Below are 17500 nucleotides of genomic sequence, written 5' to 3' on the forward strand. Positions count from 1 at the left end.
CCTAACAATTTCTCCAAAGAATCTTAATATCATATTATATATAGATATATATATATATATATATATAATCAAGGTAATTTTCCAATTTACCATTAAACTAAAAAATAGAACAGATGATGAAGTTAACTGGAGAGACAGTTAGTGGTGATAGTTTTTTAATGTCCCCCAAGACACTTTTGATATCAAATATCCATATAGTAGTGCTCAAATAGCTGTTGATGAGTTGTTAAAAGTGCAGTAGTTGTAGATAATAAGAATGTGAGCTGGTCCTTCTGAAAGTAGTGCTGCTCTGACATACCATCTATTAATTAGTTGTAAGCTAAATCATTCTTAGATTGTTTAATTAATTTTAATATATATCTATCTATCTCTAAGACAAACACTGGTTTATGTAAACCACTGTCAGTCAGTGCATGCATTAGTGTGAAAGTGTACCCATGCATCTATGTGTATGCGTGTGCACCTAAATAATAGTGGTGTATGAGAATGTGATTGATGAAATACACTTAAGAATATTAGCATCAAGTTTGAAAATTTGTATCATTTTTTTTTAGGAAAAAAATATTCAATTTACATTAAAAAAAAAAAAAAACTGAAAAATAAAAATCAACAAAACTTTCTGATTCCATCCAGTATTACATAGTTAGAGAAGCAAATAGAAATAAGAGTTGTTCCTGAAATGCTAGCAATTTACTGTGCCTCAGAGGGGAACTTTCTAGGTGCTACCCCATAGTCATTCATGATTGAAGGGGGTCTTTACTCTTATATACTGTATTTTAACTTGTATAAAGCACCATTTTTTTGTCAAAAATTAGGTTTAAAAAAATATGGGAGTTTCTTAAACATGGATAGTATTATAAGTCCTTACAAGACTTTTATCCAAATTTTAAGCCCCCAAAATTAAGGGGTTCCTTATACATGTTAAAATACGGTATGCATGTGCATGCATACACATACATACATTCTCTCTCTAAGAGTGTACACACACATTAAATTAAATAACCCCATTTCGTGTTACTCTAGATTAAATAATACTTGCAAGAGTATTGCACACCTTTATATTCATTATTACATTGTTATCATCTCATGTTTCAGCAGACAACCAACTAAAATTAAGTAGTATGATAACACATTGCATGTTCAGACATGCAGTTCAAATCTTATCTACATAGGTACAGGAGTGGCTGTGTGGTAAGAAGCTTGCTTCCCAACCATACAGTTCTGGGTTCAGTCCCACTGCGTGGCACCTTGGGCAAGTGACTTCTACTATAGCCTCGGGCCGACCAAAGCTTTGCGAGTAGATTTCATAGCCACGAAACTGTAAGAAGCCTGTCATATATATATATGTGTGTGTGTGTGTGTGTGTGTGTGTGTGTGTGTGTGTGTGTGTGTGTGTGTGTGTGTGTGTGTGTGTGTTTATCCCCCCACCATTGCTTGACAACTGATGTTGGTGTGTTTACGTCCCCGTAGCTTAGCAGTTCGGCAAAAGAGACCAACAGAATAAGTACTAAGCTTACAACAAATAAGTCCTGGGGTCGATTTGTTCAACTAAAGGCGGTGCCCCGGAATAGTCACAGTCAAGTGACTGAAACAAGTAAAAGAGTAAAAGAGTCAATGATGAGTACATTGTTAACTTGGTTTGTCATGACGCAGAGTTTGTCAAAATATATTTTACTTATCACTCCTTATTCCCTCACCAAATTGGTATGAATGTTAGTTTTAGTTTTCAGTTCGGTTCCCTAAAGTAGAGGAGAGAATCTGCCCTGTTCAAGGTCTGGTATATTTAGAAATTTCACTCAAATAATACACAGACCACAGAACATATATAACAACTGAAGTGTAGTTACTTCATCTTATCTGCAATAGTGCAAAGATTCTGCTAAGGTAGGTAGGTAGGTGTGTGTGTGTGTGTGTGTGTGTGAGAGCACCCAAAAAACTGCAGCCTACTCTATCCTCAAACAGAACTCAAGTCTGAAGGAAGCAGCCATTTGTTGATTACCAACCATGGCACAACTAAGATAGCAGGGTTCTTTTTTGTTTTTGCTTTCTTTTTTTTTTTTGTTTTGTTTGGTTTTAGCAGAGGACTCTTATAATTTATTTGCCTCAGTAACTATGTAAAGTGGATATGAATAGAAAGTGTATACAGTTTGTATAAAGAAAAGCAAAAGGATGAAGAGGTACAAAAGAAAGGAAAAAAAAAAGAGACGGAGAGAGAAAGAGATGATAAAAAAAATATTAAGACAACATTAAGCACCTATTCACACTCAGAAACACAACAAACACTCAAAAGAGGAAAGGGACAAAGAATAAATCCATTAAACTGGCATGCTGCTTGACTGAAATAAAGGATGCTATGTAAAGAAAAGGAAACATTGAAAGATTGGAAGAACAATATACAGACAACAGGTCTTGAAGCACAGTAGGGGTAATTGGTAAATGACAGAGAAAAAAAATAAAAAATAAAAAAAGGAAGGGAAAAAAAACTGTTGTGAACCTTTAAAGATAGAAGCAAATAATAAACAAGAAAGGATTTATAAAGCTTCTAGAAGACATCCATTCCAAACCAAAAATCAAGTAATTAAACATAAATAGAAAGGGGATAAAAAAAAAAGCAATTAAAGGAGAGAAAAATATATTAATTAACTAAAATAAATATAATGGAGGATGAAAAACTAAAAAATAAAATTAAAAAAAAAAATTAATCGGAGAGAATAAAACGAAAAATTAAAAAATGGATAAAACAAAATAAATGCAAATTTACAATAATGAAAATAAATAGGCATGCTTCTTTGGGGATTTAAATCTAGACAAATTAAAAGGAAATTTAATGGTAAAAAAAAAAGAAAAAAGAAAAAAAAGGAAAAAGAAACCTGAGCAACAAATGTAGCAAATACAAGAGCCATAACGAAATTTTTTAAAAAAGGCTAGAGAATATAAAAATGTGATGTAATAAGAACAAGAAAGAATTTTTTAAAATTATTAAATAATGACTAGATATAAATCAATGGGCATTTTATTTTTTTTCCATGGATGTTTTAATCTTTAACTAGAAGAAATCGTTAAAGAAATAGGTAAAAAAAAAAAAAGATTAAAGCTATCAAATACATCTATTATATATGTGTAAGCCACACTGTTGTCTTATATACATACATACACATGTATGTGTGTGTGTGTGTGTGTGTGTGTGTGTGTGTGTGTGTGTGTGTTTGTATGTATGTATGCATGCCAATACAGAATGTCTAGTTAGGAAGCCATTGATAATGTAATCGAGCTAGTTTCCTAAAGTAAATGTGGTGAAGGGCCCTCATATGATGGATAAATTAATTCTGATGACACAATTCCGCAATTGCTTAAGGGATGTTTCATCTTAGAGTAGAGGGAGGAAGTAATTCAGCTCTATTTCTAATGAAATTATGTAAATTCCTAAAATATAAAAAGCTAAAGTAAATTTCAACCCATTCATATTTCTGAAACTAACATCAAACATGTGCATACCATATATATATATACACCCACACATATATGTGTGGGTATGTCTACGGATGACCATTTGTGCATAAATGGTGACATTATATCAGCATTCTCTGTTAACAAATGGCCTTGTGGTTCTCTACTTTCAGAAACGTGTGCAAATATAGAAAACCCTTTCCTTGGGAAACAGGGGAGGGTTAGTGACGGGAAGGGCATCTGACTGTAACTTAATGCTTCATAAATCAGTATTCATCAAACTCATGCTAGTTTGTAAAAGAGATGTAAAAATTAATAGCTGATATAATATACACACACACATATATATATGTACATATATATACGTAGTGAATAAGTCATGTGTATGTTTAGTGAATACACATTACAACTTTGTGGTCTTATGGTGTAAACAGCACCTGTGGTTAACCATAGGTGCTATTTATACTGAGCTTGAATGTTATGTTTATTAAACACTCACATGTGAACCTACTTGCAATCTATCCACACACACGCACAATTTCAATGACTTAATCAGGAGGGAGGAAAGAGCGTCTGACCTTTTCAAGTCCTCCAAGGCTACAAATACATAACACACACACACACACACACACACACACACACGTTTCTCTGAAGACTGTTTCTAACGAGAAAACTTGGTTGCAACATGTACAAGGGATATTCCACACTCTTGCTAATATAAGATTATCAGATGTTACATATATTATCATAGCGCCATGCAGAGTGTTAGGAATCTGACTATGCTAACAAACTGAATCGTTAAATGAGATATTGGTTTCTTGCAGAGGCACAATGCCAAAGTTTGTAGGTGGCGTGTGTAATTGATTGAATCGACACTAAAAGGATTTAGCCTCAGAACATACAGTTATGCTTCGAAATACCACTGCATAGCAGTTCGCTGTTGTTTAACCCATGGTCAATCTTGATTAAGCAATTCTATGATAAAAACATTTCCGGCTTTGACCACATCTTTGGAAGGGTACTGAAGATTATATTATCCAATATGATCTGCCTTTGATTAAGAAAGCAGGGTCTGAGTGAGATTTCACTGCTATTTCTAGGGGGTCTCAAGTGGAATACATGGAGCGGTTGTTTCTTACACTAAACTGAATATAGTTTATAATCTCATTTATAACTCAAAAGTTATTGTTTACAGCCTTAAATCAACCTAATGAGGGAGATGTTTAATCAAAATAATTACAGCCACAAGTGTATTGTCTTTTATTAAAACACACTGTAACTGAGTGTGTGGATATGAAAGAGATTTAGCTACTATTCCTAACAGTTTGAGAAACCACACAGAGGTCCACTAATTCGTTTGTCTCTATTAAAAGTAATCTGTAGTATCAATTAATGATACTATATCTTAGCATGTTTAACAAGTATATTATGCCAAACAACAAATCATTTTTCACTTAACACAGGAACAGAACACCTTAATTTGCCCCTATCACACAATAACTGTTATATATATTCCACCCATCCATCAATCCATCTAGCTTTTCCACCCACTATTCCTGGTGGGGTTATGGGGATGGAGTCCTCGGGTACCAACTCCATGGGGTCCTATCAGAAGCAACTATCATTAGACTTTCCAGTTGAATTCCCAAGATTGGCCAACTGAGACTATGGAAATTATCCAGCCATCTTATTCTTGGTCTACCTCTAGATTTCCAACTGGTTGGCCTGGCTTCAAGAATCTGTCTTGTGATTCTTTCCTGCGACATTGTAATCACAGGTGTGTAGTATCAAAGCTGTGACCTCTAAATGCAGAGAAGTGGTGGCTTGACCTGGAGAGATTCAACTGATCTCCAAGTTACACACCCTGCCCAGTAAAGTTACTTCCGAACATAATACTATGCTTCATGTAATAATCATCAAAACACTAACTAGAAATAATTATGTAGTGAGTTAAAAGATAACAACATTAGTTCAATGATGGAAACTGAAACACCTGGTGTAGGGAAAAAAACTGCTTAAAAATATCATGATTCAGGGGTACCATCTGCATCCAAAGCAATGAAGAATGCACAAGGCATCAATTCTAAATGATTTAACAACAGCAGTGAAAAGTGTAATTTCAATTTTGACTAACTGTACTACATACTATATATATATATATATATATATATATATATTTATTCAAATTCAAGTCAATTCGTTGAAGATATAATTCAGTGAGTTAACTTGGGGTTCCTTAATGACAATATATATTCAAGTTAATATCTTTTGACATACATACAGTTTACAGAGTTCTAACATAATTTTTTTTTTTGCTAAATGTTATAATTTTGTATGTATTTGTGTGAATGTGTGTGTGTGTATGTGTGTGTGTGTGTGTGTGTGTGTGTGTGTGTGTGTGTGTATTTAACCTTATTTTGAGAGGAACTGAAAAGAATAGAATAAATAGCAGAAATAGCAGTGTTTCATATAAGAAATGAAGAAAAAAAGAAAAGAAAAAAGAGACCAGAATGTGTGTGTATATATATATATATATATATAAATAAAACCACATTGTATACAAACAACAATAATTGGTGCCAACAACAGCTAACAACAAATAGATGGCAGATGGTGACAAGAGAGCAGAATGATTTGCCAAAGTTGTGATGTCATATGAAGTGGTACATAGATGTGCATAAGCAAGTGTTGGAATAAATATGTGTGTGTGTGTGTGTGTGTGTGTGTGTGTGTATGTATGTATGTTAACACATGCACACCCTTGTATATATATATAACACATACACCCACACACACACATACATGTTTTAATGTTACAGCTTGGCTTTCACACTCATATCTTAAGAAAAAAAGTTTATGAACATACAGATGCATACAGAAACACGCACACAATAGATGCATATGCATATATTATTGCAAAGATATATATGCCTGTGTATAAAAACTCACACATGTATACATTAATATGCATATACTTATATGTGCGTGTGTGTATATGTATATATATATATATATATAGATGCATCCACATACTCACACTACACACACAACATACATAATTAATACTTCAATAAAACTGATTGCATTGTTGTGGATGTATATAAAAGATGTGAAAGACAATATGTTGTTTTCTAGTTAGGCCAAATAATGGACAGAAAAAGAAAAGAGAAAAAACAATCATTACTGGGCATGAATAGCATAAATTCTTAAAAAAAGGATCTTTTTTTTTTTAAATACATGTAGTGAAACAGCAAAGACTCATTGCTGGAATTAAAAGATATCTTAGCATACAATAGGATTATAAAATTCAACCTCACCCACACCCTAAGATAAGGAACTAAAACATGTTTCTAAGAATTTTCTTTAATCCTTTTGGTACCAACCTACCCGAGACCGATCATGGCTCTGAAGTGTAAATGTCATGTTTGAAAAATTTCTCAATTAACATGTTAACTGGTTCATTGCTTAACTTTATGCAACAGCCAGTAACAGGCCGAGGCAGTTAATGTGTTAAAATTTTTCATACCAACAGTGTTAATTTATGTTCCAAACACTGATTTGATGATAAAAGTTATTTTACTAAATTCTGCATAATATTTATCAAAGATAGTGTATCTCAACGAAAACATGTTAACATGTTTACTGCAGAAATCAGGTATATCCACTCAAAATTTCATTTATCTTAAACTATGGAAAGCAATTTTATATCCCAATTTATCTTTTGTTGCGGAATGTTATGTTTCAAAACTATTTTCTCTTGAGATGTATCAAGTTCATTGAGGAAACAGAACATGCAGAAATTCTAATTCCATTTAACAGCATTACTGGAATAACCATGAAATTTAATTTCATAGATAAAGAGTTAACCCTTTTGATACCAACCCACTTAAGACTGCCCCAGAGCTCTTTAATACAAAAATGTTTGCTTTAAAGTAATCACAAAACTACCTATCAAAATTTCACCTTAATTCAGATCCTCAACACTAACTTAATAACGACAAGTACTATTTTACGATATTTATTATTTTTGTAATTAATTGAACCAAGGATAGTGCATTTCAAGAAAAATAATGGTTAACGAAAAGCATCATAGAGTATGAAGAAAAGATTCAACTTTAAAGATTTTAAAATGTCCAAGAAATAAATCCCCATGTAATTCCTTAACTAACAGATTGAAGAAAGATAGACTAAAGTAAAACTGAATCTTGTACAAAGTCATGTAGTTGAAAATTAAATTATCATCCAAACAGAAAGAAGCTTCAATATTCTATTTGTTGAAGATTAATAAGTTAACAGTGCAGTTGAGTTAACTATAAATGGCAACATTTTGAACCAAATAAACAAGAAATGGAAGAAAATATTTTCTCAACTGTATTTTTTTTTATCCCCACCACACCCCCACCACTGTGTTTCTGTCTTGAATTCAATAATACAGGAATACTGTAAACAATTTTAAAGCAAAGTGACTTGGTAGGATAATTAGATGAATGTAAGTTATTAATAAAAACCAACAAATAGGATGTCTTTAATGTCTTTAAACTTTTTGATACCAACTTGACTGAGACTGACCCCGAGGTCTATCACACAAACAAACTGTTTTAAAGTGATCTAAATTAAAACCTTCCATCAAAATTCCATGCTAATTTACGTTCTGAACACCAACTGAATAATGACAAAATTATTTTACCAAATTCTTCATTATTTTGGAAATCTATTGAAACCAAAACAGAATATATTCAGAAGGAATATTGGATTCAATTTTTTGGCACAAGGCCAGCAATTTCTTGGTGGGGGGATAAAGTTAGTTATATTGACCCCAGAAGGATTGGAAGGCAAAATCAGCCTTGGTGTGGAATTTGAACTCAGAATGTAAAGATGAAACGCCACAAAGCATTTTGCCTGACATACTAATGATTCTGCCAGCTCACTGCCTTTTTTCAGAAGGAATATCGAAAGGATTAATGCTCTTAAGAAACCTAACATTTACTAACCAAGAAAGTGTTCTGTCAAGCTCTAAGGAATTAATTACAGGGTATATTATGAAATATTGAATAACTGGTGATCTACTGGGATCAACATTCACTTCATACACACACTACTAACAACAGTTGGTCGAAGTCTGACACATGTACACATGAAGAAGGCTTCAAGATGATAAGACACATATCAATGACCAGTTTGTGTTGCCTCTTAGAACAATGAAAATAAACAGGCCCACTCTTAAACACTGATCATGAAATTCATAATCAATAGTATTGGGAGGCTGCCAACTAATGTTCCACAGGATTATGCTATGGCTATTAATCATTACCTAGGAATCTACAAAGCCCATGGTATAATACTGATAATTAATCAATACTTCATTATAAACTGACTAACTCTCCATCTATCTGCATAGCTAGCTCTTATTTGCAATCAGAAAGTTTCCATAAAAGTACATATTTAATTAATTTTGCATATATACCAAAACAAATGGAATTTAAAAAACATAACTAATTTACATCTAGGGCAACTATTTGCAAAAGACTACATTAAAACTTGTTTTGTGGTTCTCCAAACCATATTTTGAACATTCTATTGTGCCTCTATTTATACAAGACTCAAGATCTTTAACATGAAGATGGTGTTGCTGTACTGATGTGAAACACAGCAAGTTGCAAAGTTCTCTATCAATAAGTACCAAACATTTGCGGGTGGCAACACTTGGGGATAACTGCAATCCATTGTTAAAGACAGAAACAGAAATCTCTTGTTGCTCCTTACACAGAGTTAAAGGATTAAGAACAAGATAATATATATGTCAGTATTTTGTCTCAGTTCCTGCAGATTCTAATGGGTACTAAAGATAGAAAAGACATACATCTGTAAAATTGCTTTCACTAACTTTATGCCAATGTCTACATTTTTGAAACAATTAAAACCAAATGCTAGGAGAGGGAAAAATGAATTTTAACTATTAAAGAAAGAAAGAATTCCAAAGAAGCAATTTTTTTTTTTTGCATTTAAGTAATTAATAAATTAATTGATTAATTAAAATTAAGTTTCCCATGTCAAAGAAATAACATTTCAAATGTTGAACGAATTAGTCTAAAATTAGCAAAAATTATTTCACAAATTTAATTATTGTTAATTGAAATAAAACTGTAAGAACTGGGAATGACCTATAGCAGACTTACACTTAGAAATCTACCAACCCTCCAAAAGTTCATTTTTTGCAATTCATAATTGATAAAAAATTAATTCCTGCATATGCATTTGATATTCTTAATTCCAGCATGAGTTTGTGCAAAGCAACAAGCATGAATATATCTCAGCAAATCTACAAAGAATACTTAGAGCAAACAGACGGACATAGTGAAGGAAGAAGGTGGGGGGTGTTTCTAAAAGAGAAGCGAGCCCATAGCAACAAGAAAACAACAGGTACAACAAAAACTGTGGCAAAGTGGTTTCTTTCAGAGTCTGGCATATCCAGACTTACTGTATGATATTTTTGAAGATAATCTCTGGACTGATATGATCTTGGAGTAGGCGTTGATCGCCCGCTAAGTGGTGGAGACGATCGCTCATAACCCGAGCGCCATCTGTTGGCTATTGCATCAAGACTTCCACTCCCTACCCTGCTTTCCAGTTCTTCTGCTCGCTGTTCGGTACTTTCTTTCTCCTCTTGTATCAATCTGAAAAAGAAGTGAAGGGGTAAAGTTAATCAATGTAGAGCCACTTAGCAGTTAATTACTATTATAAAAACAAACAAAAAAAACCCCCCATGATTACTCTTCTCTCCTGCTTAGTATTACCATCATATGATTAACATCTGTTTTAAATAGGCATTAATTAAATGGTTATAAAAAAAAAAACTCCATAATTAATAAGAAAATTAATTAACACCATCATCAGATAGACTATGAAGTTCCTGCTGTATTTAATAATCACATTACTCAATACATACCATACCAACAATCACTACTTGAAGCTGCTGCTTTTTTTCTTTATATCATAGTCAGGAGTAAAAACAGGGTTTCTGACCCTTCACATGGAGTCTGAGAATAGTGGGAGGAGGGAAGGAATAAGATAGCTTCAAACCAGAGATCTGGCCCAAAATCCTTACAACGTAGCGGCTTCAGCCAAATGCACTCAACATATCAACTGATGGTGTTAGTTCAGGTGACAAGGCAAGATGCATTGATCTAATTGATTCCTAATTTAAATAATTTAAAACAATGACCCACTTCTTCACTAACAAATAATTATCAAATTTGGAATGTACTTAGATGTAAGAAACTTTCTGCTAAAGTTTTAAGTAAACTTGTAAAATTATCTAAGCCTCACTAATACAGAAAACTGGTTTAAAATATCATCATCACCATCATCACCACAACCATTTAAAAAAAAACTAAATGGGTGGAAAGCATCTTTTTTAATAAGTATTATTTGAAATAAGACTCATTTATTTAGTTACTGTTGCTGCTGTAATATAAGACTAAATTTTGAAACAGAAATATTTTTATAATCATATAAACTAATATGATAGTTATACTGGAAATGTTTAACATAAGCAGCAGTGGTACTTCTAATTACTAACAAACTTGGCTTCTTATTTTTCTCCAAAATACACAACTCTATATTTAGTCAATGCATAAAGACACAGCACTAAGTGGAAATGATAAGGATAATTAATGATAATTAACAATAACGATGATGAAGACAAAGATGATAGTGATGGTGAGACAAAAATCCAATACAACATACTGCATATATAAAACAAATAAAAACTGCAGATAATTAATCAATTTTTATAAACCGGAGAAAAGAAAAGAAAAATAGTTAAAAGCAGCAGTGATAAAAATTTGAGAGAATGAAAGAAGAAAATAAACACCACTGTTTCAATCCCTAACACTAATGAAATTTTGAATGATTATGCCTAAATTTTGATAGCAAGCATGTTGCATGTGAAAATGTTTCTAAATATGTTAGCATATTATTTTGCTAGGCTACTTCCTCCTAGCATTACACATCTGCTATTGCAACGGTAACCTGATCTCTGTAAGAAAATCTTAGAAAAATTAAGTAATGATAACAACAGGATTGATCCCACATCTGCTACTTCAATCTAAAAGATTAAAAGCTGGTGAATAAAGAGAGATCATTCAAGTTAGGAGTGAAAGTTAGATAATCTGCTCTGATTATTATGGTGCCAGGTGGAATAATTTAAACACATCAAAACAATAATCTTTTATGTGCAATAAAATCTGTATTAAATCAAAATAGCCGTTTATGTATCATACTTCAAGTAAATATATTGTTGAAAGGCAAATTTACTGCAGTATTCATCCAGAGATAACATCTCTGATAAATATGAGCTGTGTTTAAAAATACTCTATCTAAGGGAGACAAAAATCATCCCAGTAGTAAGTGGTGAGAATGTTAGATGTATTTCTGCTCCATTAAGCTTTATCAAAAACATGTACTCCTACTCCAAGTGAAAAATATTCACTGGTATTGCAAATAGTCAATCAGCTGAATAACAATCTGTTATAAGCAATAGAAGAGGTATTAAATTGAAATAGTTGTGTCATACCTTATGTAATTACATTATTAAAAGGCAAATTAACTGTTCTAGTCATAATTATTAATAATCAAGTAGCTAGTAGGTTTTCTTACTCTTTGAATATAATAAAAAGAAGCTATGTTTCTGAAGGAAGCATCCACAGAAAGACAGTGTGATTGGGAAATACCACACTATAACATGTCATTGCATTTGTATCTTCTGTATTATGGATTATGGGTCTTGGATGGCTAGGGGTGGTCACTAGCCTTACAGCAGTCAGGGAAATGTCACCACTGCAATAGTTTCTTTTACTTGTGGCGACATAATGTAAATGTAGCATAGGCCAGCAGCAGTCACTATTTCCCAGTCAGTTGTGTGATGGTGTTCTCTGTTGCTGCTGACCTTAAAGATGTACAGTCATCAAAGGAACTACAACTGAAGGAGAGGATGGCTAAGGTTAGATCCAGTGGATAACCACAAAGAAGTGCCTGTGTGCATGTGTTATAGACCACATACATACACAGGACACAAATACATAAATACATGTATAGGGCCACATATGATAATTTGCATGTACACAAACAGGCAAACTACACACCATTAATATATTGTGTGTGTATATATATATATATATATATATATATATATATATATATATATATATATATATATATATGCATGTATTAGAGCAGACAAGATTCTCTGTGAAATAAGAGACAAGCATACAATTATAATGCATGAAATTCATGGCTCGTTAATCAGAAGCATGAATAAATTGTACACCAGAGGCGATAACAAGCTAGTAGAGGATTCTATGAGGCGAAGGAGTGGTGGTTGAAGACCTAAAAATGAATATAAACATATAAACCACTTAACCAAAGAAAAGAAAATGCCAGAGAAGTGCAAATTATCTTATAGAATGGCTGCCATCTGAGACTTAATGAGTCATGTCGTCTTTATGCTAGTGATCACGGTGAGTTTGTAGTTTAGAGCCTTTAGTTCCAGTTACAACTTCATTACTTTTGACTTTCAGGCACTCTGTGTGCTTAGATTTGCATTGAAGAACTAGCAGTAAAATACTGAAAATAATTAGCATCAAAGACGGGTTGATTTAAATGAGGAGAAGAGGTACTAAAGGTTTTCCAGTTGTGATCTTTTAATAAGAGTGTATGTAATCAAAATAATCTATTTGTCTATCATCATGATTTGTCATCATTTAGCATACACATTTTTATGGTTGCACAGGTTGGATGGAATTTGTTGAGAAAGATTTTCTAAAGTCAGATGCCCTTTCTGTCACCAACCCTCACTTGTTTCCAAACAAGGTAGTATTTCTCATGGCAAGACACGTTTTTTCACAGAAGACTGGAAACAAACAACAGCTTGGAAGATGTTGACACTTGATTACAACCATTATGTGATATCAACACACACACACAATGAGCTTCTTTTCGGTTTCTCTCTACTAAATCTGTTTGCAAGGTTTTAATTGACCAGGGGCTGTAGTATAAGATATGCCTGAGGTGCAGTGTTGTGGGACTGAACCTGAAAGCATATGGTTGGGATGCAAGCTTCTCAACCACATAGCTATGCCTGTGACAATCAATAATTTTCATAAAAAAAAAAGAAAGAAAGAAAAAGAGCCCCATCATACAAAGTTATAAGAATGAGGTTTATATTTTCCTTAGTGTTATTGTTACCACCAACTAAATATATTTAACAATACTTCATTATTCAACATGAATTAATATATCCAAAACAGCCACAATTTAGCTGCTTCATATTTAATTGCCTACTGTTTGCAATATTAAAAAAAAAATCTGGACACCAATTGAAAGATAATAAATAAATGAATAAATTATAGATGCAATTAATTGAAAGCGTATGTTAGTTTTACGCAATATATTTTGTGGTAGCTTTATGTAATGTATTTTGTAATTTATGTAATATATTTTGTGCAGAAACCCATGTTGTCTTTACATAATATCTAGCAATTTTGATACCTATCAGGTGGTTGGAACCACTCTGTGTGTGTGTGTGTAGATAGACAGATATAGATATTTTGGGTATGTAATTTAAATTATGTCATTTGCACATTGATGTAAATTGCAATGTAAAATAAGCTATATTACTGAAGCACAAATTGATATTTCTACACATTTAAATATGGAAAATTTATATATATATATATAAAACCATGTTTGAATTTATATCCCCCCATCTCTCCTTTTTTGTATTTACCAGAGAGAGACGTACGCATGCATACACAGAGAAAGAGACACACACACACACGTATATATATTCAGAAAAGAGAGACAGACAAAAAGTGTTGTATTTTAGGATTAAAACTCTATGGACAAGAAAGAAAAGATTTCATATCATGGACACAGAATTTAAACTACTTTTAAACAAATGCAAATAGATAAATTACCCCAGCCAACACTTATTTCAAAATAGATATAACATTTTGTGAGAGACAGTTGCTAGTTCTTTTCTCTCTTCTTTTTTTTTTATGTGGATTTATTCATTAAAGACTATTCTGATTCTAGTTTCAGGTGATAAAACAAGATATGCAGATGAAACCTACAGATTTCACTGAAAAAAAAAAGTAATAAATAAAAATGAAATATAAATAAAAAGTAACTGAAATCAACCTAGTCTTCAATGTTACATGAAACCTATACAAAACAAAGCAGTTTCTTACAAATATCATCGTCACATGATATTGTGATGTGATATGACAAGTATTTTCTTTTTGTTTTTATACAAAGATGAAGTAAATTGTAAAAGTGCAAGCAAAAGAAAGGGAGAGGCAAATCCTAATTCGACATTACTAATTTACAGAGACTATACATTCCAAGAACATAAAACACAGCCTCCACCCTTGAACACAGCTAAAAGTCATCTAACTCCCTTCAAGTGTTAGGTTTTTATTGTTTGTCCCAGATAATGATTCAAGGTAACCAAACGGTTTTCAGAGAGCCATGGCAAAAGCTAAGTTTGTTTTTGAGTCATGTCAAGTTTATGGAGGCAACATGACTTGCAGAAAATACCAATTCTATTTTGTGATAGATATTTAACATAGTTACTGAAATAACCATGAAATTTTAATTTTAGTTTAAGGGTTAAAGTTAAGGCAGCAGTAACGTCCATAAAGTAGAGCTACATGTTCTGTGATTTGGGGAAAATCATAAACATGTTCCATGTAAAAAAAACAGCTTTTAAGAACCACACTGCCATCTTGCAAGAAAGTTTTTATGCATCAATACTACTAAAAATAAAAAATAAAATAACAAAAAAACATACTGGATCGTTGTTAGATCATAGAGTCTCTATGATATTTCTATTGCTTCCAACATGGCTTCAGCTATCTACAAAGCGTAACTGATACATTTACCGTTCCAGCAGCGTTTCATTTTCCTAAGTTAGTAAACTTAACCTAAGAACTCCTTTTCTTCTGCAAATAGCTCATGCATATCACTAACCTGTAACTACTTGAAACTGAACATTACTGAATCACTCATTGCTCTGATTGATTCAGCAATAGTTTAGGGATTCCTTGAGTCTACTCTGAGCTGGATTGATAGAAGATGACAGTAGTGATAACATTAGTGGTAATGGTGATGATAAAGGACAGTGGCGATGATGAAGATGTTAAAATCTGTTTCACAGATAATGTTCCAACAAAGTTTTGAATAAAAAAACACAGAAAATTAAAGAAAACAAAACAAAACTATACACACACACATCATTATTGTCATTTAATATCCAGTTTTCTATGTTTGCATGGATGGGTCAGATGGAGATTATTGAGGCAGATTTTCTATGGCTGGATGCCCTTCTGTCACCAACCCATACCTCGTTCCAAGCAAGGTAATATTTCCCCCATAACCACACATTTTTCCCCACAGAAGACTAGAAACAAACAACCTCACTTATATGATGGTAATACTCATTTATAATCATCCTATGGTGTCAGAACAGGGACACACACACAATGAACTTCTTTCAGTTTCTGTCCATCAAATCCACTACAAGTCTTTGGCCAGCCCAAGACTGAACCCGAGACTACACGGTTAGTGAGCAAGTTTCCTAACCACACAGCCACACCTTCACCTTATACATATAAAAGCATCAAAAGTACTAACCTAATTTCATTATTGATTGCATCCAGCTGTTCTTGGATCATCAAGGCCAATGTTTGTGCATCTGTATGGCCAGAGGGTGAAAGTAAGTCAACAGCGCCAAATATGGACTCTGTGTCGTCAGTCCCTTCAGTGTCACTGGTATCAAAAGCTTGTTGAACATTAGCCAACACATGTGCTTGTTGTATTTTCTCCCACTCCTGTTCATTCAGTGTGTTCACCTGAAATAAGGAAATAATAGTAATAATAATAACAACAACAATAATAGTTTCAAATTTTGGCACAGGGCCAGCAAGTTTTAGGAGAAGGGACAAGCCAATTACATCAAGCCCAGTACTTAACTGGTACTTATTTTATCAACCCTAAAAGACAGAAAGGAAAAGGTAACCATGGAGGAATTTAAATTCAGAACGAAAAAAATGACAAAATGCCACTAAGCATTTTGCCCAGCATGCTAACAATTATACCAGTCTGCTATTATTATTATTATTATTATTATTATTATAATAAAAAAAATAATAATAATAATAATAATAATCCTTTCTATTATAGGCACAAGGCCTGAAATTTTGGGGGAGGGGACTAGTCGATTACATCAACCCCAGTGTTTCACTGGTACTTAACTGATCGACCACAAGAGGATGAAAGGCAAAGTTGACCCCACCAGCATGCTAACGATTCTGCCAGCTTGCCACCTTAATGATAATGATGATGATGATATCTAAAGACTGATTGACAACAGTTTCAATTTCTATCTTGTTAATGATGTAGCCAGGAGGAAGGAGCCATGCCCAAGACCTCCACAGGTCCTCCGAGATTTCTGAGATCAATATAGCAGATATCTATTTTGAACAACTGCAGGGACATTAAAAAGGAAAAAGAGAAGAAAAAAAGCCTTAGGTCAGATAAGATTTCTAGAGGATAAGAATGGTATGCGGGAAAAGGATTAGCAAAAGTCGTTAGTGCATGGTTAGGGGACTGTATGGGTAACAGGAAGAGGAGAAACTAGCGTACTTCTTGGTTAGTGGAGTTATGCAACCAGTAAGCCTCAAAGAGAGGCACTGTAGGTGCAAAAAAAAAAAAAAAAAAGATGAGAAGAGTATATTAGAATGACGAAATCTAAAAACCAGATTTTTAAAAATTTTGAATGACACAAAATTTTTATAAAGAAAGAAATTCAAATGAAAGCATTGAATTCTCTTTCACTTTGCCAATGGGCGATACTTCATAGAACTAATTAAAAAATGGAATGCTGGTTTCATGCCATTTTGTGGATCACTTTTTACTTTTTCTTCTGAGGCATTAGTTTTTATTTATTTATTTACTTATTTAATTTACTTGTTACCAAATTTTAATTAATAAA

General features: G+C 32.9%; 1 protein-coding gene across 26 annotated transcripts in view; it reads right to left on the reverse strand.

Annotated features, from left to right (window-relative positions):
• The window catches only part of LOC106869751 (liprin-alpha-1), a 323446-nt gene that overhangs the window by 68073 nt on the left and 237873 nt on the right, over nucleotides 1-17500 (reverse strand). For 19 of the 26 annotated variants that reach the window (XR_016242521.1, XR_016242520.1, XR_016242519.1 and 16 more), the window contains 2 exons: nucleotides 16141-16358; nucleotides 9926-10121 (listed from right to left, as the gene is read on the reverse strand). Coding sequence is in view for 22 of the 26 variants with exons in the window: in XM_089354793.1 (XP_089210919.1) it covers nucleotides 9926-10121; nucleotides 16141-16358 (414 nt within the window). In the remaining 4 variants the exon portion in view is untranslated. The remainder of the gene's footprint in view (nucleotides 1-9925; nucleotides 10122-16140; nucleotides 16359-17500) is intronic. The other 7 variants (XM_089354797.1, XM_089354796.1, XM_089354794.1 and 4 more) reach the window with 1 other exon arrangement.

The sequence above is a fragment of the Octopus bimaculoides genome, chromosome 7 (genome assembly GCF_046866305.1).
Source record: "Octopus bimaculoides isolate indiv1 chromosome 7, ASM4686630v1, whole genome shotgun sequence".
Classification (NCBI taxonomy): Eukaryota; Metazoa; Mollusca; class Cephalopoda; order Octopoda; family Octopodidae; genus Octopus; species Octopus bimaculoides.